The following is a 25,925-nucleotide window of genomic DNA, read 5'->3' as shown; positions in this document are numbered from 1 at the left end:
CGACTAAGACTTCGAATGTGGTCTATAAGGAAGTCTTCCGTAATATAACATAATTTTCTTTGTATGAATATTTGTTCAAAATTATTGTTGAACTATCGTTTAATGTTACTCAACTTTTTTCTTACATTATTGAAATTATCATATCTTATTTAATCATTATATATCTTACAGCTAATCAGATATGTGCACCGCACGGGTCGATGTTCTAGTAACTATATATAACTATAACTATTGTTATAAAATGAACATCACGTATTGTACTCAAATTCACACTAAGCAAGAGTTACATTTCCCTTAAAATTAATTAAGCTGCCTAGCTAGCTAGCCAATAAACATGGCATGGTCAACCTCTTCCTCTACTCCTCAACAAACGCATGAAGTATTTCTTAGCTTTAGAGGCGAGGATACCCGCTACAACTTCACTAGCCATCTCCACGCCACTTTGACTAGACTTGAAGTCGGAACATATATAGACTACAATCTTCAAAGAGGGGATGAGATATCGTCCTCGCTTCTTAGGGCCATTGAGGAGGCACAACTTTCCGTCGTTGTTTTTTCCAAAAACTACGGAAACTCTAAGTGGTGTTTAGACGAGCTTGTGAAAATACTTGAATGTAAGAAGATGAAGGGGCAAATTGTTTTGCCTATTTTTTATGATATTGAAGCCTCCCATGTGCGCAACCAAACGGGAAGTTATGAGGAGGCATTCGTTAAACATGAGGAACGATTTCAGGGAAATTTGGCGAAGGTGCAAAAGTGGAGGGAGGCTTTGAGAGAAGCAGCTAATCTGTCTGGTTGGGTTTGCTCTGTCAACAGGTAACTATCTCTTCATATTCTTTTTTTTTTTTTTAAATGATATATATGTATAACATAATGAAGGGCCAAAGTTATGGAGGGAGTATATATATATATTGTTAGTTTTTTTTTTATAATTTCTCAGTACATTAACTCTTACCATGATCATTATATTACCTACAGGATGGAATCTGAACTTCTTGAGAAAATTGCGAACGATGTAATAGAAAAACTAAATCGAGTATATGTCGGTGACTTGGATCATAAGATTGCAAAGTTGGAGCAACTTGCAACGCTCCAATATCAATTCTATAACAAAGTAGCTGGCCTTGAAAACGTGAACAAATATAATGCAACGGTTCGACGTATCACTGAACTAAAAATGGAGAGAAGTATGCGTTTGTTTCGCTTGTCTCCGGAGTCCGGACATGCTTTAAAAGGAAAAAGCTAACATGTGTCATTAAGCATGTGTTAAAAAATTCCAAATAAAAATATTCACTACATTTAACTTTGTAAAAATCAATATATTATTTTATTAATGTAATTTTTCTATATTTAAATTCCTTTAAGGACTAGTTAAAAGTCATGATCCAACTTTGTAATTTATTTTAAGATATATTTACATTAAGAAATTCAAAATAGAAATATTCACTGCATTCAACTTGTAAAATTTAATATATTATTTTTCTATTTTTCTATGACTGTCTATTTGGTAAAAAAGAGTTTGATTTTGCATGAACTAGTTGAGATTGCATATGAAACAATGGTATAATTATCATTTATAATGTCACACAAAGTATAGGAAGTTAGAAATCATCAAGAATGTGTTATATTATTCATTCACATGATGTGTTTAAATATACATAGAGGTGGATCAATTTGATCCTACAATTATGTTGTCAATGATTACATGAATACAAATAAGGAAATAAGTTAATTCTATAAAGACAAACAAAGCTGTAGTATCAGAGATGATCATAGGAGTAATGGACACGCATGATACAAGGGATTGTGATGACTTTCTTTAACTCTCCCCCTCAAACTAATGGTGCATGAGTCACCCCAAGTTTGCCTCTTAACATGTTGAACCTTGTGTGAGTGAGTGGCTTAGTTAGACAGTCTGCAATCTGATCTGCAGTTGGTACATAAGCCACTGTAATTTGGCCTTTCAGTACTTGATCTCTTATGAAGTGGACATCTATTTCAATGTGTTTGGTCCTGGCATGCATAACAGGATTTGATGCAAGTGCCTTAGCACTCAAGTTGTCACACCACAATATTGGCTTCCTTGGTAGTGGCAGTTTTAGTTCATTTAGGAGAGTTCTAATCCAAGTTACTCCAGTTGCCAAATCAGCTAGAGCTCTATATTCGGATTCAGTGCTTGATCTTGACACAACTTTTTGTTTCCTTGAGGACCAAGAGATTAATGTTTCACCCAGAAAAACACACTGTCTACCCATGGATTTTCTGTCATCTACACTTGTAGCCCAGTCAGCATCAGAAAATCCATTTATGTCTAAGTCAGTGGAAGGCTTGATATGTAGACAATAGTTTGCAGTCCCTTGTAGATATCTCAGAATTCTCTTTATTCCTTGCCAATGTTCAGTAGTAGGTGCACTCATATATTGACTTAGTTTGTTCACAGAGAATGCAATATCCGGTCGAGTGTTGGTTAGATATTGCAAGGCACCTATGGCTTGTCTATACATAGTTGGTTCTGCCATTGGTTCTCCCTCAGTAGTGAATTGTCTCCCAGTAACCATAGGTGTTGGACAAGGTGATGATTTCTCCATGTTAAACTTCTTGAGCAAATTACTTATGTATCTTGATTGTTTCAAGTATAATCCTCCTGCATCTCTTTGTACCTCAATGCCTAGGAAATAATGTAATTGTCCTAGATCTTTAAGAGAGAATACTACATTGAGTTGCTTAATGAAAGCCTCTAAAAACTTAGTGTTGCTACCGGTTACAATTATATCATCGACATAAATGAGTAGAAAAGTGGTATGGTCACCACCTTTGAGAATGAAGAGGGAGGAATCACTTTTGGTATTCTGAAAACCCCAGTTTAGAAGAGCATCTTTCAAGCTATCAAACCAAGCCCTCGGGGCCTGTTTCAGACCATAAATTGCCTTAGATAATTTGCATATGTGATTTGGTTTTGCTGGATCTACATACCCTTCTGGTTGAAACATGAATACAGTCTCTTTGAGGTGTCCATTAAGAAAGGCATTATTTATGTCCAATTGTCTAATGTCCCAATTGAGATGAACTGCAATTGACAATATGATTCTCACTGTGCTTGTCTTAATAACTGGACTGAATGTTTCTTCAAAATCTAAGCCAGCTGTTTGTTGAAAACCTCTTGCCACTAACCTTGCTTTTCTTCTTTCAATTGTTCCATCTGCCTTGTACTTAGTTTTAAACACCCATTTTGAGTCAATTATGTTGTCTTGACCTTGGTTTGGTACTAGAATCCATGTTTGATTTGAAATCAGTGCTTTGAATTCTGAATCCATGGCCTTCTTCCACTCAGATCTAGCAAGAGCTTCCCTCACATTGAGTGGTTCCTTTTCATTGGAGTTTCCTTGTATCAGCCCAATATATGGTTGCTTTGGCTTGTAAATTCCATTTTTGCTTCTGGTACATATTCGTGTGCTATTCTCTTGGCCTGCCTCTCTAATTTCTGGTTCTGTTTGTATTTCTGTTTCTACTGAGCCTTCCTCATACTCATTTGTGTTTGATTCCTCAACTGAGTCATCTACTTCTTTTGTAGAGTCTTCATTGACATCAATGAGTCTTTCACTCGTTGTTATCTGATCATTGTTGGAATTTTCTTGTGCATTTGAATTCTCTTCATCTGAACTTGGTTCTTCCACTCCATTTGTATTGTTATCTGTGTTTCCTGCGGGACAAAGAGGAAAAGTGGTAACAATATTTTCAGTTAGAGGCATTGTTTTCAAGGGATTTCTTGTGTCAAGGAACCCATGATGAAAAGGAAAGTGGTTCTCATTGAACACTATGTGTCTTGAGATGAAAATTCTGCCATGTGAATTGACACATTTGTACCCTTTATGTGCATTGATGTATCCTAGAAAAACACATCTGGTTGTGCGGAATTGGAGCTTGTGTTGGTTGTAAGGTTTGAGACAAGGGTAGCAGGCACATCCAAATGGTTTTAAGATACTATAGTCTGGTTCTTTCTTATGGACCAATGAGAAGGGACTCACATTGTTAATGACCGGTGACGGTATCCTGTTTATCAAATATACTGCAGTGGAGAATGCCTCCCACCAATAGATCAATGGCATTTTTGCTTGGGCTAATAAGGTTAGGCCAAGTTCAACAATATGCCTATGTTTTCTTTCTGCTGTACCATTTTGTTGTGAAGTGTAAGGACATGACATCCTAAATTGAATCCATGTGTCTAACGCAACCTTTTGGACAGGTTTGAATTCACCTCCACCATCACACAGTATAATTTTTATTCTTTTGTTAAATTGATTCTCAACTAGATTTTTGAATTGCATAAAGGCCTGAATGGTTTCGGATTTTTGTTTGAGAGGATAAATCCAAGTAAACCTACTGAGATCATCAACAAAGTGCACATAATATTTAAAACCAGAAATTGAATTTATTGGTGCAGGACCCCATACATCAGTGTGAACTAATTCTAGGAATTCCTGAGCATGAGAGGAAGACGATTTAAAAGGCAACAAATGAGACTTTCCTAACTGACAAGCTTCACAAAACTCAAGTTGATCACTTGGTGAAGTCTTTACATTACAAATCTTTAACACTCTATCTAAAGCTTTATTATTGGGGTGGCCAAGCTTCCTGTGCCAACTTTCTTTTACTGACAAGTACACACACGATTTATTGGTTTGAGTAGCATCGGAAAGTTGATATAATCCATCTTTAAGTCTGCCTTTTAGAAGAACCTTCCCTGTCACCTTGTCCTTAACATAGCAATAATCATGATCAAATTCAACAATAGCATTATTATCAGATGTTAGCTTTGACACACTAAGCAAGTTTTTGGTAATTTGTGGTACATATAAAACATTGTGTAGGTTGACAGTGTTAATTTTGGAGGAACCTGAGGCAACTATTTTGAGTTTTTCCCCATTTCCAACCATCAATGAATTCTTACCAGTGTGTTCAGTGAGATCTTCAAATCTATCAGCCTGGTGTGTAACATGATTGCTAGCTCCACTGTCAAAATACCACTCATAATCTTGACCATTGTAGGGTGATGCTACAAATGCATTGTGTGTACCTTGCTTCTCATTTTCTGAATTTGAGTAATTTGGGCCTGTGTAGGATTTATCAAAGCGATAAAAGCAATTTATAGCTGTGTGACTACCGGTGCATACCTGACAAACTGGCTTTGAATTATGGAATCTACCTTTGCCTCTGCCACCTCTCATACCTCTGAATTTGATCCTCTCCAATTTCCTCGAGAGTTGAACCTGTTGCCACTAAATTTGGTCTTGTTAGCAACATTTGCAGTGGCATTCAAGTTGAGATTATTGATATTGTTGAGTTGTTCTAGTCTACTTTCAAAAGCCAATAATTGAGCCTGCAATTCGACCCAACTTAGATCAATTTGATCTGATAACTTTACCACAACAGGATTGTAATCCATGTCTAACCCATTCAGAGTTTGGATTACAAGATCAGAATTTGAAATTGCAGATCCTGCTAGCTTGAGCTTATCAGCAAGCCCTTTCATCTTAATCAAGTATTCCTCCATCTTCATCTCTCCTTTTCTGGAACTGTGAAATTCTGACTTGAGATAAATAACTCGAGATCTTGTATGTGCCCCAGCAAGACCTTGGGCCTCATCCCAAAGTTCCTTGGATGTCTCACAGTGCAAGAGTTGTGTTGCAATTCCTTCTGTCATCGAGTTACGCAACCAACCTAGGATTTGTTGGTCATGAGCAAGCCAATCCTCAAATTCTGGATTGCTCTTCTTGCTACTTGTATCGTTTGATGTAATATACTGTTCAGGACATTTTTTTGTCCCCAGCAAATACCCATCAAGCTTGCTTCCTTTTATCAAAGGTAAGACCAGCGATTTCCACAAGGGGAAATTTTCTCTGTCCAGCTTAACAGAGATGGTTGAGGGCAAATCATTCTTTTGGTTTGTTTGTGCAGCGGATGACATGGCTAAGGGGATCGAGAGCTTTCAAGCTTAAAGCTCTGATGCCAAGTTAGAAATGATCAAGAATGTGTTATATTATTCATTCACATGATGTGTTTAAATATACATAGAGGTGGATCAATTTGATCCTACAATTATGCTGTCAATGATTACATGAATACAAATAAGGAAATAAGTTAATTCTATAAAGACAAACAAAGCTGTAGTATCAGAGATGATCATAGGAGTAATGGACACGCATGATACAAGGGATTGTGATGACTTTCTTTAACTTAGGATAGGGTTCGAATACCGGATAGACGCTCGATCTAATAATTTCGATATTTCTATCAGTTGAATTATGATTTATGGATCAATAAAATTAAATTTTAATAGGTAAATTTCTTTCAAGCAAATGAGTTGCATAGGGATCTCCAACATCCTAAATAGAATAAAAGTTTAAATATGATACTAGTCCTAACAACTATAGTATTTTTTGTTTTAAGTGCCTTTAAGTTGTTTTGTTTGGATTAATTCAGGGTCTACAAATTAAAAAATGGGGTTTTTTTAACATACCTTTTAATAATTTAGGGTTATTTACTCAACAATCAATGAGAACAAACCATATGCAATTGAATTAAAATAAAAGTTGTTTACAAAGTTAGTTGCGAGTACAATATGCAAATTTACTTATGTGGTTTATTCTTATTAGTTGTCGTAAATACCCTCAAATTATCAACGGGTAGAGTAGGCATCCCGAAAATTGCTTTTAATCCCTCAAGTCATCCTATTGGACCATGTGGCAACACATGTCATTTTTTTTTATTTTTTATAAGCGTGGCAACACATGTCATAATTATACTAGACCGCATATAACATCATGGACTAAAAACACCAATTTTTGAATTTGCAAGGACTAAATCCAAACAAAACAAAAAACTTACATGTACTAAAACTATAAAACATGACATATTCTCGGAACATTTTTTAAACATCTTAAATACGTAATAAATTTTTATAAAAAAAATTATAAAAATATGTGAAGTCAACATGTTATGAATTGAAATCGAAATATTTTACTTTTTAAATAAATTTTTTCTTTGTTTTTTCTAATCTACTCTTTCATAAATTGAGGATATATACCCATCAACCAATAAAAACAAGCTATATGCAACTCCGCACGTGCAAATTCAAAAGTTTGTTACAAGTGTTTTGTGGGTACCACATAAATCTACTCATGTGACTTGTTCTTATTGGTTGATGGACATATACCCTCAAAGAATAATGCTAGCAACACACTCTTTAACAAATACACTCCAACACACTCTCTTTTATTGGTTGAAATTCACATGAGTCCCATAAAAAAATGTGGACTCATATAACTTTTATGGGACCCATATAAATTTTAACCAATAAAAGAGAGTGTGTTAGAGTATGTTTGTTAAAGAGTGTGTTGCTAGCACTCATCTACCCTCAAATTATATGAAAGGGTAGAGTAGACTTCACATTTTTTCTTTAAATAGAATGTTTAAAGAGTGTTTCGTAGACACTCGCTAACAAGACCGAGAGTGAAATCTTTACCATGTCATAATTTGTGGAAAATACTAGCCCTTTGGTTCTCTAAAAGATATATACCCCTTCGGTTCATTGCCATTGAAAAAAAAATTTAAAAAAAAAAATAAAAAATCCCTTCGGTTCATTCATAATATAACTTTCGGGGAAGGTCGTATAACGAAGTAGTAACCATGAAATTCAAACTAACAACCGTTATCTTTCACCCATCGAAGCATACGTAGCAGCATAATAAACCTTTAAAATTAAAACAAGTATTTACAAATACAGTATATATATATAGAGAGAGTACAACCTTTAGTGTTTATGAAGGAGTATGTATTTAACCACTTTTTAGTTTTAATTTGTTAAAACACATTTTCATAAATATTGGTGAGTATATTTAAAAAAAAAATTTATAGAAGTTGCTAATTTACATAGGGACTGCAAACATATTCGTATCCATAGATATTCGTAGATAAAATCTGTCACGGACAGTCCTATAAGTGTAGTTCAAATAGTATCTATCAGAGATATTAGTGGAGTGATCGGGGTTCGAACCCCGGATTCCATATTTCTCCACATTAAAATGTGTGAGAGTCTAGCCACTAGGCTACTTAACAAAAAAAAAATTGTCACTGACACAAAACGGATAGTCTGTTGGATATCCGCGGGTAAGATAAATGAATATTTCAACTACCCATTAGATTAGTTAATTGATACAGATGCGAATTTAATAGTATGCGTATCCACATATATCCATACATATTAGTAAATAAGAAAATTACATAAATATTTTTAATTATCAAATATAAAAAAAACTTTTTATTCTTTAGAACTTTGTGACGAACTTTATTTTGATTAAAAATGTATAAATTTTGTTTCTTAAGATAAATGGATGAGTATTATATAATATTTTGGTGAAAAGAAGGAAAATGAATGTGTTGACTTTTGTTGTTAAATTAAGATTGAAATGTATGAATATTATTATGTCTTAATGAAAAATATATATTTCTTCTTTAAAAGAAGATAAACAAATTTCAAGTAAATTTCTTTTGAAAAATCACAAGTTTTTTTAAACAAAATAATCATTATCCATAAATATATGTAAATATATGCGGATACCTCAAAATTCATGAATTAACCACTTAGTGAATACTCACACGAATATGGAACGGATATGAATATGGTTTTATCCAACGGGGTGGAGACGAATATCATACCATCCGCCTCCTATTATACCCACTTATTTTTAGAATGAGTGTTCTAACAACATTCACCTTAAGGTGTATTTAATATTTTTTAGTTATACCTTACTAAAACACACATTCATTAATACTAGTGGATGTATTATACAAAATCTCATATATATACTAGTAAAGTATAGTCACATGCTTACACATTAAAATCATCATGGCATGGTCATATCCATCCTCCACCTCTTCATCCAATACTACTCCTCAAGAAAAACATGAAGTGTTCATTAGTTTTAGAAGTGAGGACACACGCAACACATTCACAAGCCATCTTAATGGTGCTTTGAAAAGATTAGACATAAAAACCTACATAGACAACAATGTTAATAGAGGGGATGAAATACCGACCACCCTTGTTAGGGCCATGGCCATCGAAGAAGCCGAGCTCTCTATTATTGTTTTTTCAAAAAATTATGCCGCGTCTAAATGGTGCTTGGAAGAGCTTGTGAAAATTCTTGAATGTAAAAAGATGAAAGGGAAAATGGTAGTGCCCGTTTTCTTTGACATTGATCCTTCTAATGTTAGGCACCAGAGGGAAAGCTATGCTGAGGCTTTTGCTAAGCATGAGAGGAACTTTGAGGATGAGATGAAGGTGCAAGAATGGAGGAGTGGTTTGCTTGAAGCTTCTAACTATACTGGTTGGGATTGCAATGTCAACAAGTAACTTTTTATCATCATCTTCTTTCGATTATTATCTTGGTTTTAATTCGCCGTTTTTAATTCGATTATTATCTAGATATTCCAAAATTTGTAACACTCGCACACGATACACAACTACGAATTAAACTCAATACTCACAGTCAATTCAACCCTAACATGTGCTGTTTTTGTTGTATACAGGACAGAATTGGAAATAGTTGAGGAAATTGCTATGGATGTACTTAACAAGCTGAATCGAGTATATGTTAGCGACATAGATCAGCAGATTGCTAAGTTACAGCAACTTGCAAAGCTCCAATATGAGTTCTATGAAAGAGTACCAAACATTGACGAATACTACAAGTATAAAGCAACTGATCAACGTATCGCAGAACTTAATATGGAGAGAAGTCTTCGCTTGCTTCGCTTGTCACCTGATTTGCTTTCACATTTAGAATCAAAAGATAACAACATATTTGGATTTTCCTCTTCAAGAAGAAACATATTTGGATTTTAAAATTTATGTACTAGATCTATGACAAATCAATTGTTGTTTATTAGTTATATGATGTTTTGTTTTGATGAGCATGATGATAAGAATTCTTAATAAAATCAGTTTTTGCAAAGTGCAAAAAATCAGGTGATATTTAAATAGACATGATTTATTTAATTTTTTACAATAATCAACATGATTTTTTTTTCGAGAGCTGACGTCCTCGACGCCTTTCATTCCACGACACTTCAGTACTTCACTCAGTTTTATCTAGTCATAGTTCTTCACCTGTCAAAACCCTTTGTGGGTATCCCCTTTCACCAATCTTAGGAGCACAAACCTAAAGGGATAATTCAACCTAAAAGACTATTATATTGAGTGAGATTGACATTTAACTTAAACCTCACTTTTAGGTGAGATTCTAATGTGAAACTTGTAGCATGATGTTTCAACAATAAAACCGTGTTTGATTTTCTAAAACATAAAAAAGACTGAATAGGATAACTATGGTTATACTGATTATAATATTATTCCTGAGACTAGACAAGTTGGGGGCAAGAAATTGTACGAAAACTGAACTGAATTTTTTGTCCCCAATTAAACCAGAAGACAATTTTTTTGTCTCAGATACAAGTTATCTAAAATATCAAAATAACTTTTTGTCTACCAAACGATAATAACTTGCTCAATACTTTAAACAAAAAAATCTGTGTTATTATGTTATGTCTGGCACTTATCTTTTGCAAATAATACAGAAGCTTAAAACATCATTCATGGATCAAGATTAAGACCCCCAATCAGCTAACCAAAACAAGTTTCATCTTCTACAAAATCACCATTTCTTATACTTGAACCCAAAAAATTATGATAAATACAGAAAAATTTTATCCAAAACGAACTATTCCATTCATAAGAATGCATATCATATAGAAAAATTAAGTTGGCAAATTAAATACAGAAATTTAAGGGACAACAACGACAAATAAATATTCAGTTCAAAGGTAAAGTAAGCCAATATGATTTAATTTTAATCCATTGTAAATACAAAACTTCTTCACATATCCTCTAGGCAGTATTTTGTGTTCACATATCTTTGGAGATTACTCTAAAACATTTAAACTAAGGCAATATATATTTAGATAAACAGTTTAATTAAGCACTTATAGAAGAAGCACTTATTATATAAGTGCTTGTCAATAAGTTGTTCCTATGACAAAAAATAAAATAAATGAACTATTTTTATATCAACTATAAGATATTTTCATAGCCTAACCTAGATAACTTGTAGAAATAAGCTGCAAACAGCTTACGAACATGTCATAAGTTGTTTCCATATGCTCTTTCAAAAAGTCTCACAAGTGCTTATACCAATAGTATTGAACATGTCATAAGTTGTTTTCATATGCTTATACCAATATAGCTTATGAACATGTCATAAGTTGTTTCCATTTGCTTGCAAACAGCTATTGAACATAAGTTATTTTATTTTTTGAACAGGATGCGGCCGCAATTGCGATGCGATGCTGTTGTGGAGACCACTAAAACCTAAATATTACGGTCGCAATTTAAAACTATATGGATGTACACAAAATGTTAGCCATTTCAATCTTACATGTTATTATTTACATAAATATAAGCTCATAAAAACCAATGAATAGAATGAATAAGAAATCTTCTAACAAAGGTCTTTGTATTGATACGGAAAACTACAAACGGCATTTTAAAACGTCAATTTGATGAACTCAATCCTTTTTTAAGATTTCTAAGGATGGTCCACATGAATGTCGAAACAAAGAAAAGGATGATACCGGTAATGATTGCATACTTCATACCAAGGTTCACAATCAAATTTACGAGCAGCCCTGCAAATACAACACCAAAGAAATTCGCAGACACCGCTGCCCAAAACGGCATTTCAAGAATAGATGCTATAATGGCTCCAGACCATGCTCCTGTGCCCGGAAATGGGACCGCGACAAACAGCATCAGACCAAGCCACTGAAACTCCTCCACTGGTCCGGCCTTATCTTTGGCATTCTTAAACAGAATGTCGAGGAATCGTGATGCTGAAGGGCTCTTAGAAGCGAGGAAAGATGCAAATCTTTTCAGGTACAGTATGATGAATGGCACAGGTACCATGTTCCTACATCATTAGTTCAAAACTCGTTCATTAAGCCATGAACTCCCATTACCAAAAAATCAAACTGAATATGTCAAGAAGCCAGAGTTGTCAATCGCAGATCGCGGAAAATAGTTAATTGTTCAAATTCTGCTTGTACTAAATAGCATATCACAAAACCATAGCTATTTACTCAAATTCCACTACACTATATCTCTACTATGGCCGCTATTTGAAACACTACTACATGCATTAAAGATTCTATATAGAATGGACTCTTCTCCTTCTTGAGGTATCAGAAACTATGACTTGTTTCTAAGGTTTAATACCAGAGGTTAAAAGTTAAAACTAACAGAAAAATCAACTTAAAATATAAAAAGAAGTTAAAAGCTAAAATTGTTAACAGTGTTCAGTACACTTCGTTTGGGAATGTCGTTACCTACCTTTGTTCATCCTTGTATTAAAACATGCATATTAGGATGGTCAAGATTAATTAGTTTTCAACTAAAACAAGCTACACACACAAATAACAAATGTGTCCATGTTTATGTTATTTTCAGTGTCCGTGTTTGTTTCTGTGTTTCATATCAAAAGAAACATAGTATAACAAATTAAAACCGTGTTTAAAATGAGAACACCAAACCCTATCCATAACAATAAAGATGAAATTACATTGGAAAATATCCTCTAATATTACTGTTCAAAGTGAAGGTGTATATTGTATGAAATTGGTAACAGTATCACAACAACAAAAGCACATTCTCCTAAACAATAACCATGAGGAATTCTACAGACCAACTAATGGCAAATGTAATGCATGATTACAGTGAATTTCAAGAATACATCCTACATAAACCCGAGGTGGCAGCTAAAGTGGTGAGTCTGAGATGTGTAGTTTAACTATTCGAAATTAGGGGTTTTATCCAACTTACTCGTTCAGGGTTTTAAATAACAGTCTGCGACCATGATCAAAGCCGTGAAATAACAGTTTTTGATGTTTTTAGATGTTCCCAAAACCACAATGCAACAGCAATTGAGACCGCATTGGCTGCATTTTACCACAATTCTTTGCAACATAAAAATTGTGACGCGACCGTAACCACTATTTAAAACCCTGCACCCCGCTAACAAGGACTAACAATTAACCAACTCACATTTGATGTTAAACAAAAAACATCATATAAAGTCCTGATTTTTTCCCACATAAATATTTAGGTCTATCTTACAACCTCTATAAAGGTGTGACTGTGACATATATAAAGATTCACATTTCCTTTACACACACAACCATAGAAATGAAGAGCCTACCCTACCTTCTATGTCATCTTCTCCTATCACTCATCCCTACCTTTGCAACAGTGAAAAGGCAAAAAAAAAGTCATTTTATTGTTCACATAAGTTAACAAGGCTCTTATTGGCGAGGCCAAACTTTGAGCTTATGGCTTAGAGCTTATAAGCTCATATTATAAAAAAAAAATACCTGTTTGGTTACACTCTTTTCTCACTATCTTATAGTTTATTTTGATAAGCTAATGGAACCTAAAGTTAATAGCTTATCATTGTTTCTCCTAATTATACCCCTATAATCTTACTTAAAAAAATAAATATTAATCAAACATATCTTTTTTATATTATTTCATATTTGTAAGCTAGTTCAAACATTATTTTTATGAAACACTACAAATTCAATCGGTTAGCTTATCTGCTATAAACTATAAATTAACTTATAAGTTATTCACTATAAGTTATCAGCTATCCGATATTATTAGCCAAAAAGGTACTTAACAAAAACAAAGAAAAATATATCATTTCATTTTTCTCCTTCACAAAAAAAAAAAGGTTTAAGAAAAAAAAAACTAACCCAAGAATGGAAACCACAGTTAAAGTTGCAGGGTTGAGTTGCAACCAATAACCAACAGGAATAGCTCCACGAAGCTCAAGAACAGGAAGAGTAGCAAGAGTAAACACAACAACCCAATCAGGCAAACCCAATTGCCTCAAAGAATTTGCAATCTTCAATCCAAATCCAGAAGCTTTAATAGAATCAACAGCAGCATTAGCATCCTTTGAATAAGCAAACCAAGCCAAAGACATAGAAGCCCAGAAAATTACCCAGAAAGCAAATTTAACCGGTTTTTCATTATCAAAAATCAATCTTTCTGGTTCATCAATAGCATCTAAACATTCCTTAGATGAAACTTTGATTTGGGTATGAGCTATTTTTGCAAGAGAATGTGTGAAAATAGGAGAACAACCATGATGAAGGGTTTTTGGTTTTGTGTTTAGGATTAGAGAATGGGGTTTGAAAAGTGAAATTTTTTGGTGGGGTTTTGTGAAATAGAATGGGGATGTTAATGATAAAGGTGAAGAAGCCATTAGAGACCAAAAAATGAGGTGAAAATGGGATTTTTGTTTGGTGTAAGATTGAATTGTTAAAAGTTAAAGAGGTTGGTGTTGAGATTCATGAAGATTGAGTGAGGGTAGTGGGTTCAGATAGTAATTGTGGAGGGTGTGTCAGGAAACAACAAAGACAAACGGAGTTCACAAAGGTTGTTCTGGATTTTGGTTTATTTTCTAAGTTCTAACGAAAGTAAAGAGAGTGTGACCCTTTGAGAGTGGGGAAGCAGAAAAATGTGGGAAGGGTTGTTTTCTTTACCCTTAATTGCAATTTTGGTTACACTATTTTCATTATTTTGCAGATTTTGTTCCTCTATTTTAAAATGCGATAGTTTTGACTCTCTATCATAATTTTTAACTATAAATTGACGATGTGATATGTTTTAAACGACGTGGCATATGATATGATCATGAGAAAATACCAACATCGATAAAATTTTAAGAAACTTTTTTCATAAAGTTAATTTAAAACACATTGTATCACTATATTTTAAACAAAATATGTGTTACGGAATCAAAACTGTCGAATTTTAATATAGGGGGACCAATTCTTCAAAATGGTGAAAATAGGGGGACTAAAACTGTAATTAAGCCTTTTTTTATGTACTTACTTTGTGTGTTTGTAAAATTTGAAAATTTAATTTAAGACATCTAGTAATTGTTAACAACAGTCTGAGTGAATAGTTGAGATTAAAATTGTGAAAAAATAGTTAAATAAAATTATATTAATTAGAGTCGTTTGATTATGTTTCAGCAGTCGAGATTGTCTACTGCATAAAAACAGTACAACAGACAATTTCCGTCCATAAAATTGTATTTTTCTTACATTAGAGAATGTGGCAACTACCGGATCCAAAATGGGAAAAACGTAAAAGTGAAGGTTACACTGAGATCCCTTTAGGACTAATCGTTTCAAAGAACTAGAGTATAATTTTTTGTGGGAATATTTTTTAATTAAATTTTACTTATCTCGGATTCTGATTCTCATTTAGCTCTTGAAATCACATCCAGCTGTGGTTGGAATAGCTCCTAAAATGCAACCACTTCACCTGTTTCATTGCCCCAGCAGTGGTTGAAATCTCTTTGAAGTTGACCAAAAAAAAAGTTACTCATAATAAAATGCTTAAAGAACTAAGTAGACAGTAGTACTATCATAAATTTATAATTAAAAAATCTTTATCTGATTCTGACAAAACTTATATGAACATGTCATAGCATCACCTAGAGAAACAATCTTAAGCCTAGAACATTACAAAACCATTGAACATTGCTGTTATACTTAAAATCCATTTTTCAATGACAATTTTAACCTGCTTCCATAGTAATCTGTTGAATAATGCAATGGACTAGTACAAGGAGGAACTTATAAGTTACAACTTACAACACATTCTCAAATCCTAAATTTTGTTTTCACTTATAACTCTCACAAGCTTGAATCAGTATGTACAAAGGCCATGTGTTGCAAAATCTGGATTCTCAAAGAAAACCTTGTGCCTCCAAATCTCTTGCCACTGAAACACAAGAAAAGAAAGAAAATGTTAGAATTGATAAATGATGAAAGAATTAAAACAAAAATGAATGATGTCTAAAATACAATGCAAGCACTTAAATCAGAAAAATCAAATATCCAATACTATTTCTCAGCAAAAAAATGTTTGTGTTAACCCTCTCGTTCTCTGGAGAAGGGGTCCTAATAATCCAGAATTCGGCCGTGAGATAAGTAAAGTCCGGACAAGAATTGTTCCCACCAGAAATCAAACTCGGGTTCTTCCGAACGATTCGTCCTAGAAGAAGTTCATTAACCACTTGAGCTCAATGTCTTACCAATTTAGTTTATGCATGTTTGGATTCACTTTTGGAAGAGCCAAAAGTAATTCGAAAGAATAAAAAAAAAAAAATTTAATATGTTTGGAGTTCATTGTGAGAATCGATTCTAACTCGAAGTTATGATTTGAAGCTTTAGCATCTAAACATGATCTTTATTTTTTAGACTAAAATTTATTGGTTAACTCACTTTCAAATGAATCTATTCAAAGTTTCAAACGTTAAATTCTTTACCTTAAATTCACTGATTTTAAGTAACATTAACAGACATAAGCAACTCAACTAAAACCAATTTTCACCACTGTAAAACCAAACACACTTAAAGGATTAGTGTTACGAACACACTTTTTCACACACTCTTCTTAAAACATTTTCTCCTATTAGTTGAAATTCAAATGTGATTCTATCACAAAATTTTATAGAACACATAAATTTCAATAAAATGTGAATGCAATTAAGACTAGACTGATACATCAAAAGGGGTCAAAGACCTCTAACCTTTTGAGAAGGGAAGAACCAAAACAACTTGCATGGTGACATTATTTGGAGGAAGCTGCAACCGAAGAGGATAAAGTTTTCCATTCAAAGGACTCCGACTACAAACAATGATTCCTTCTAAACCTGTCTCTTCCTCAAACTTCTTTCTCAATTCCTCAACTCCATTCCCTTTGAAAACCAAAGAATATCCTTGCATACCTTCATCAGTCACTTCTCCATCATCTTCAGCTACATGGTAGTATATAATTCGCCCCTCCGTCTTCTTAGGTGATATATCGTCATTCGACTGCAAATAAAACCAAACTCAATTAACCAAAGAAGCTACAACTAAAGCAAAATTCTATCAGGAAATCATCAATTTAAGTTTAGTCTCTATAATCATTAAGGAATGGTTTTTTTCTAAATACATTATACGCCACAGATAGATACAACAACAATCGTGATAGAGAGAAGACGAACACCAGAGAAAATGCCTTATATAAAACACTTGAAGTAATTTCTTGGCATTTTTCAAATTTCTTAAAATATAGAATTTGTTATTAAAAATGAATCATAAAAAATCTGCAGAATGCAACCTATAATGCTTATTATACTCGATGAAAATATGAACAAAGAGAAGTAAACAACCTAATATTTCGATATAGCGGCTGAAAATTGAAAATCTACTACCATAGATCTGTTTTCATATGTCAATTTATTCCTATATTTATTAATAGTAGAAACATATTTTACCATTTTGTCCTTAAAAATTATCCACAACTAAACTAATTTGATCTAATTGAAAATTTGCACATTAAAATATGATACTTTCCAAAGAATAAATCATACATACCTAATTTCAAGCATAACCAAAACAACCCAGATGAAAAAAATTATGATAATTTTCAAAGAATAAGGTTTTGTTTGAATAAACAACTTAATTGCAACTTATAGCACAAAAGCTTATGCATAAGTTTACCTAAGCTATTTTCATAAACTATATCGGAGAACTTATGAAAATAAGTTAAAAAAAACTTTGTTTCATAAGTTCTCCAAAACAATCTCACAAAACTTATATCATTAAGTAAGCTTAAATAAATCAATCCAAACACGGCCTAAATGATACATACTTAATCCCAAATCATAACCAAAATAACCCAGATAAAAAAAATTGAAACTTTTCAAAGAACAAACCATACCTGTTGCCTAGAAAAACTTCCTGCAGAAACATTAGGAACCACTACAGCAGGAGAAGGGTTATGAATCTTTGTTGGAAGAGATGGAGCAGAAGGTTGTTGCTGTTGATGTCTACTACCAACATGAATCTCAACAACATCAACATCCCACAAAATCCAATCTTGAGTAACAGTCCTATGAGGAATATCATGAGTTACAGTATTTCTCCAAGGTGGTAACCCACCATTTCCTCTAAGAAAATTCCCATATCTAGTTTTGAGCTTAACACGAACACCATCTCTAATAGGTTCCCATTCAACAGAAGAATCAAGTGTTTTAGGAAGTGTTTGAAGAACTTTTCTACCGGTCATTCCTAGAAGAAAAGCGTTATCTGTAGCAGTAAGGTATTTACCATAACAGCTTTTGAGACGGATAACGTTGTCATAATTTGGAACATATTCAACAAACCATTTAGCATTTTTTGATGAACCGTTTTTGTCTTGTGTTACTGATTCTTCATCTTCTTCTGCTAGAAGATATTTATCATGGTGACTACGTAGACGTACTGCTTTTGCTCTGTGGAAGAAGTCCATTCCACTTCTTAGCTTGTTGGGTTTTGTTGTCTGCATAATAATAATAAGTGATTATTTAGTTTAATTGAAATTGAAATGGTTATTTTTGGAGAGATGAAATGAAATTGTGTTGTTATGAAAGTGTGAATGGTGATGGGTTTTTATATGGGAATAAAATGTGGTGGAAAGTTAATTTGGACTTATTGAAATGTGTTGTGTTTGTGTTTGTGTTGTGTGCAGAGTGAAAAGGTGTCTTGATTGAGAAAAGGCAACAGTCAGCAGTGGCAACTAGGACAACACGTTTGGGGGGGAACGCGGTGATTGCGTGCGTGGGTGAACCGGTACAGGTTAATACTAATCTCTTTCTTTGGATTGAATTTAAGTTACGTGTGTGTTTTTAAGAGGTTGTACCTGTTGAAGGTTCACGGTTTCATTCCACAGTAATCTAATTTTATGTCGGTAAATGGTAAAGGTTACTCGCTCTTCCTATAACGAGTGACTCAGTTGATCACGTCACGCATGTCAATGCATAATTTGACGATTAATATTTTTAATCGTATAATAGTAAAAATTATAAAAATATGATATTTTGAAAATACTCATCGAGATTAATCCAACAACATTTTATAAGCTAATATTTGTTTTTATTTATTAGTAGAAAAATAGGGTCAAAACAAAATATGTGAATAGTGTATATAGTCAAAATGACTCACTCATTTTAGGACGGAGGGAGTAATACTAATTTCTATTTTAATTGTATTAATCCTCTGATTCTTGGAGAAAAGAGATTCTGTTAATTTATAGTTTGACTGTATATTAAATAAAGTTTGATAAAATATTATTGTAAAATAAGTTTCATTATGCCGAATTTTGAATTGATGTCTTATAAATTCACACGAAAAAATAGATTTGTTTGAAATCATTCAAGAGAATTCAAATTTAATTTTTGGATGCAAACAATTCTTGATTAAATTTTATTTATTTTATGATCAAACTTGATGATCATTTTTTTTTAGAAACTAAAGAGTTAATATATATATATATATATATATATATATATATATATATATATATATATATATATATATATATATATATATATATATATATATATATATATATATATATATATATAAAGGCTTTGTTTGGTAACTATTTTATCTCTCACAAATTCATAGTTTAATTTTACTAAATTATAGGTTATTTTGATTAGCTAAATCGCTTAACTTATACCTTCAAGCTTATAACTTATCATTTTTCACTTAATTTTATCTTTGCCATTTTACTTGTTGTCAAAAAAGATCCTTGTCATCTTACTAACAAAAATTAAATATTAATCAAACATATTTAATAAGCTAATTAATCAAATTTAATTTAATTTAATATCTACACACACGCGGACACATATTACCCTAATCAAAAACTAATTTTATCAAACACTACAAATTTAATTGTCTAACTTATCCACTACAAACTATAAATTAATATAATATATAAATCCCGAGTTGCAGGTTCCTAGTGGACCAGAGCGGAGCGGGTCCCGAGTTGCAATCCCGGGTTAGGACTGAGATTTTGTTTTCATAGGTTTTAAAGGGCATTTTTGAAATCTCACTCATTTTAGTAAGGGTAAAATTGGTTTTTTACCTTACACTTAACTAAACCCTAGCCGCAATTCATTCTTTCTCTCACGCGTATCGTACTCTCTTCTCTCACTCTCACGATCCAAACTTTGATGATGAACTTGAGTTTTAATTTTTAGTTACTTTATTAATTTAAGTGTTGGAGACTTGACTTTTGCTTATTTATTTTGTTTGACTTTTGTTGGTAATATTTAGTTACTTTATGATGAAGAAGGTGTCGTAGACTTGAGATTTGTGTTTTGAATTTTTAATTTATGAATGTTTTATGGATTTTGAGATGTTTGTTTAATTTTACATTAATTATATGTTTATAGTATTATTTATGTAATTTATAAATAAATAAAAATAGCGGCATCCCGGCCATCCCGCTTCCCGAGATGCCGCTAACCGCTATCCCAATTTTGGGGCTGGCCGCTCGGCTCCGCAATCCGAGCTTAACTACTATGATATAAACTATTCACTATAAATTATATTATCAGTTTATCCGCTATTTTTTTACTAAAACAGAGCATATCGATCGATGCTGATATTGAGTAGGATAAGGATTTTGGCTTGTTAAAAAAAGGGAGTAGGATAAGGCTTAGAACCTAAGACTTAGATAGAGAATTACAAACCAAATGTGTAGTTCCCCTCCCCCGACTGAATGTTGAGAAGTGAGGTTTTTTTTTTTTTTTTTGACAAAGTTGAGAAGTGAGTTGAATTGAGTGTGAAATTGAAATTTATATAAACTTAACTAATAAGCTTTCAACAAAATCAAACAAATATTCATACTTATGAAGTTGGATAGAATTGGTGACTCGTCCCAAATTCAATAATGATTCCCAATCAAGCAACCACGTATGTACGTATGTATGGTATATACTATGCTGGATCTAATTATGGATGTTGATATAATGCTCTTTGTCGCGTTACCGTTGCCTTGGCGTGTTTGTAGATGTCAAAGAAATTAAGGTGATGTTTTGTTTGTCTATACTTATTGTTTTCATTTTTGTGTCATTTTCAACTATAAAAATTATTAGCACCTATACGAGAATGAAAAGAAACAATACGTGATGTAGAAGCTATGAAGAGTGGAGATTGCAAAGTGACAAACGACACCCAAATGCATGAAACTAACGTATATACACTAAAGTTCAAAATAAAATGTAATGTTAGATATTTTGGCAAAATAACAATCTTGTAAGGAACTCACTGATTTCTACATAGATATAAAATATTGTTTTTTTTTTTTTAGAAAAGATATAAAATATTGTTAGCTCATATATATAATCCACTCCCAAATTGCCAATTAATAAGAAAAACTCCCCATGAAGCAATTGCTTGCCTAGATACATGGATTCGGATTACATGTATTCATGCAAAGAATCGCAATGATTGAACCACTATTTTGATTTTGTACTTTAAAATCGATTTATTAAAATTAAAATTAGGACATTAATTATCGAATAGTCTCCACACAATTATGTCATAGTTATGCAACTCATGCATATTTAATTTAATAGTAAAAAATTATATGACTCTTAAACAACTCAAACTATTATGATGTTAATTAAATGTTTTTCTTATCATATCTTAATTAAAGCCTTCCTTACTAAACTTGATGAAACTCACATTATTTCATCACGTAACTCTAATGAAAAGAAAAATAAGACATAGTTCATCTTATCTTACTATAATAATTTTTATAAAACTCTTATTAAAGATGCTCTAAGCAATGTTAGTCCATTTACTTCGTGAATGCTTACTAACTAGCTGGGGAGGCGTATAAATCCCAACAAGAATATGTAAACAATTTCTTTAGGTTGTTAAGAAAAATAAATTTAGGTATAGTAATGTATATTCACATAATAAGTTGCTTCTAATATATGACTCAACAAGTTATTATTCATAAAAAACAAGGAAACATCAAATGCCTCCAACCTAATTAAGGAGTTTATTGTTGTGAAAATAACATTTGTTTGTGTGACGTGTGTTATCACATTTTCCTAATTAGTGGAAAATAGTTGGTGAAGGCATGGAGCAACACATTTATGGGTCTGAGAACCAAACCGCAATCAATTGCAAGTGGACTCCTTATATGTGGGTGGGATGAAAAGTGTGAGCACCCAAATTTTCATTGAACATAAAGTTTTAAAAATATCAAAGTGAATTTCTTTTTCTTGTTTTCTTTTAAGACATTCGCACGTCCCACAAAAAACTCATAAATACTTTATTTGAATTCTAGAATTTGAAGTGTACTAGTATCTTTTATTGCTCGATTTTTATAATTTGAATTAGTAGAATAATGCATGGCTTAGGGCTGTAACTTGTAAGTGCATAACTTGGACTGATTTTGGCCAAAACACCAAATTGAACCATAGAAAAAAATTATGGTTTGGGTCTGTCTTAAAAATTGCTTGTTATAGTATTGGGTCGATTCGGGTCAAACCACCAATATCCAATTTGGGTTAGGTATTGATTTACCCACTTTGTTATTTTAATTTTTTTAAGAAAATCTAATTGTAATTTTATAAAAATAATGGACCATATATTCTTCGTGAATGCAAAACAAACAGGAACATAAAATTAGAATAGAGGACAAATATTAGAGAATTACGGAGGCGCAACTTGTTTTATTCTATAAACAGGGACGGATCTAGAAATCAATCACACGGGGGGCCGAATTTCTTTTTTAACAATAAATAATAGAGCTAAATATATTTTTTATCCTTATAAAATAACGAGTTTTTATGTTTAGTCATATTAAATTTTAACTTAAAATATCCTTTAAAATATTGCAGTTTGTTAAGAATAGTCCCCATTTTGAAATATTCTTACAAAAAATTGATACTTTTAGTCCTCAAAATAGTCCTATAAAATATAAATATGGATTAAAAGTAAATTTTTTGAAGGACAAAACTTAAAAACTCATAATTTTATAAAGACTAAAAATATATTTAACTCAAAATTATTAAATAAAATCACAATAATTTATTTAAGAGGTGTCATTAGCAACTATATGTATGTGGGAGGGGGGGGTTGAAGCCCCTGCTTGCCCCCCCTTCAGTCCGTCCCTGTCTATAAATATGGCGCTTCATTCTTACTTTACATCATTCATACTCCTCTCTTCTCTCAACTATCCCCTCTTCTCCCAAACTATCTTCTTGTCCATTTTAAATGTTCATGGATAAACAGGTGGATAATCTATAGTTGATAATATTTTCATCATTCTGTTTTGTTGAAGAAGTAAAAAAACAAGTGGGATGGACTTTGTGAATGGACAAAATTTTAGTGTTTTTTTTGTCTATACTTGCTTTTTTTTGGGTCGAATAGTTTATATGGATTTGGTTTGGATAGATAAAACGGTTTTTTTTTTTTTTGTACAAGATAAAACTGTTATCTAAATTTGATAATCGGTTTTACAAATTATCGGTGCTCATTTATTCAACTCAAACCATCAAATTGGGTCGACTCGAACCAGTTTGGCTGTTTTTTCTAGTTTTACCCATTACAACCCTGGATTAGCCGACAATCATAGTCTTGGTCAAATGGTCTTATATATACAATGAATCATTTGTCTCGTTTTATTCTATAAACATGGCGCTTCATTCGCACTTTACAACATTCATACTCCTCTCTTCTCTCAACTATCTCTTTTCTTCTCCCAAACTATCTTCTTGCCCATTTTAAACGTTCAAGGATAAACAGGTGCATAATATCTGTCATTGACCAATCATAACATTCTCATCATTGTCTTTTGTTAAAAAAGTGTGAGAAAATTATATTAGCGAAGTTGAGTCATGATAATTAATAACATGAAGAAGTTAGTGTAATTTATAAATAAATAAAAAAATAGATTGATTGTGTATAATAATTTCTTAACACGTACCTAAAAATAGTTTTTATTAGACTAGTTCTTAATCTTTGAAAAAACACAATTTGAAGACATTTTTGTTTACATTTAGAATTTTATTTTTGGATAGAAGACAAATACAATTTTAAAACAATTATACCTTATTCTTTTAGATTTCAATTATTCAACTATTGATTTATTAACATAAATTTCTCAATAAAAAATATAAATTTCTCAACTATTCTTTTTCAGAAATTATTTTCAATTCAATTTTCTTCCATTCACACTTTCACACTTATTTACGTATATGAAGTTGGCGCGTGCAATATACCGCAAACTAGAAAAAAATAAACCGCGATTTTCAATTACTAACATTGAAAGCTTCGAAAACAATTGAAAATTCAACAAACAACAAAAAAAAAAATATTAAAACAATAAACAGAGTTGAAAAACTCACCTGAGAATTCACTTTCTCCGGCGGCGACCCCAACGAAAAAACCGACATCGGAGACGACGGCGCATCAGAATTAAACGAAACATCATCAGAAGAAGTAAAAGACGATAACATCCTCTCAAAAACCACTTCATTCATTTCCTCAACAACCACATCTTCAACATCCCATAAAACAGAATCCATTTTCACAGAACCAAAAGAATCATCAATCGTTACACTGTTTCTCCACGGCGGCGCTCCGCCGTTACCTTTCAAATACTTCCCACAGTAACTCCTTAACTTCACTTGAAAACCGTCTCTTATTGGTTCCCACTCATTTTTACCGTCTAAACCGTTTTCTAATTCCGTTAGAATAACCGTTTTTGCCGTTAAAATTAACGGAAAAGGTGTTTCTGTTGCTGTTAAGTATTTTCCGTTGTAGCTTTTTAACCGTATTAGATGAGGATTGTTTTCCAATTGTTCTATTGTCCATTGAGCTCTTCTAACACTTCCGTTTCGGCTTTGACGGAGTTTTTGTTTTCCGATGTGGTCGTCGTCGATGATTAAGTATTTGTCTAGGTGGCTTCGTAGCTTAATAATCTTTGATTTATTGAAAAACTCCATTATTAGTTGATATAATGAAGGTTAATTAATCAAAGGTTTGTAACTATGATTATTAATAAGGTAGGTTTGTGAGAGTGTTCTGTTTTTGTGTGTGTATTGTTGTTAACACAATTTGGGTAAGAGGTGATTATAGTGAAGAGATGACACTTGAATTGTTTGGTTTTATATGTCTCTTTTGAGTTTGAACTTTGAGGTGCATAGATGAATGTTCTTTTTTTTTAAGTTGACATTTTCAATATTTTATTAAAAGGATAGGAAATTTATGAGAAATTTTGATTTAATTATAAGATAAGTTTAAATTGATGATATAGAATTGTAAAAGTAAAATATTATCACTTGTGGAAGATTATAATTTAGAATCATGGTACATAAGGTGAATTATCCTCCCTCCCTATCAAATTTTTTCATACGCATGAGATATAAATCGAATCTCTTACCACATGTTTACGGGAATCAAACTCTTATCATTTGGATTGATTTATTGTTTTTAAAAATATATATTCTTTAATAAAAATAAATTAGAGAATTATCAAAATTGGGGAAAAAAGAAGAGAAATAGTAATATTAAAGTCTTCCACACGGTATAGTCTAAGATGAGAGACTGAGAATACAAGGGCCTGGGTTGAACTTGAAATTACATGGAAACTGTGTCTGTGGTTGATTTCTCGGCGTTGAAAATCTATAATATTACGTTTATACGTTATTTTAATGTCAACATTTGTTTTTGCCTTTTTTATCCATTTTTATTTTTTCTTGAGTGATGAAAAGTAAAAGCACATGAAATGACCGAATAATTTTTATTGCACCCTATTTAATTTAGAAATTAGTTATGAAACTGAACAAAATAAATAGTAAATGACACTGCAAAAACACAAATTTGTGTTCTCCCTGAACCATAAGATTTTTCTCCATAATACAACTATAAAAATAAAAAGATACATATTTTATTTT

At 32.3% G+C, this 25,925-nt stretch overlaps 4 protein-coding genes across 4 annotated transcripts; 2 read left to right on the top strand and 2 right to left on the bottom strand.

Annotated features, from left to right (window-relative positions):
• Nucleotides 1-260: 260 nt before the first annotated feature.
• LOC123904396 (disease resistance protein RPV1-like) lies at nt 261-1,246 on the top strand. Its single transcript, XM_045954068.1, has 2 exons — nt 261-816; nt 979-1,246. The coding sequence occupies exons 1-2, from the start codon at nt 335-337 to the stop codon at nt 1,244-1,246; spliced, it is 750 nt and encodes a 249-aa protein (XP_045810024.1). The 5' UTR covers nt 261-334.
• A 7,617-nt stretch (nt 1,247-8,863) lies between these two features.
• On the top strand, nt 8,864-10,023 carry LOC123910267 (TMV resistance protein N-like). Its single transcript, XM_045961355.1, has 2 exons — nt 8,864-9,408; nt 9,589-10,023. Exons 1-2 carry the CDS (start codon nt 8,906-8,908, stop codon nt 9,902-9,904), a joined length of 819 nt encoding a protein of 272 aa, XP_045817311.1. The 5' UTR covers nt 8,864-8,905; the 3' UTR covers nt 9,905-10,023.
• A 1,329-nt stretch (nt 10,024-11,352) lies between these two features.
• Nucleotides 11,353-14,662, bottom strand: LOC123910266. The gene is made up of 2 exons (XM_045961354.1): nt 13,861-14,662; nt 11,353-12,023 (listed from the first exon to the last, which is right to left on the bottom strand). The coding sequence occupies exons 1-2, from the start codon at nt 14,373-14,375 to the stop codon at nt 11,609-11,611; spliced, it is 930 nt and encodes a 309-aa protein (XP_045817310.1). The 5' UTR covers nt 14,376-14,662; the 3' UTR covers nt 11,353-11,608.
• An 880-nt stretch (nt 14,663-15,542) lies between these two features.
• Nucleotides 15,543-25,159, bottom strand: LOC123910263. The gene is made up of 4 exons (XM_045961350.1): nt 24,375-25,159; nt 17,897-18,496; nt 16,719-17,004; nt 15,543-15,907 (listed from the first exon to the last, which is right to left on the bottom strand). Exons 1-4 carry the CDS (start codon nt 24,972-24,974, stop codon nt 15,873-15,875), a joined length of 1,521 nt encoding a protein of 506 aa, XP_045817306.1. The 5' UTR covers nt 24,975-25,159; the 3' UTR covers nt 15,543-15,872.
• Nucleotides 25,160-25,925: the final 766 nt, after the last annotated feature.

Source organism: Trifolium pratense, linkage group LG2, assembly GCF_020283565.1.
Source record: "Trifolium pratense cultivar HEN17-A07 linkage group LG2, ARS_RC_1.1, whole genome shotgun sequence".
Lineage (NCBI taxonomy): Eukaryota > Viridiplantae > Streptophyta > Magnoliopsida > Fabales > Fabaceae > Trifolium > Trifolium pratense.
The sequence above is the reverse complement of the archived record's forward strand: the minus strand, read 5'-3'. Positions and strand labels throughout refer to the sequence as shown.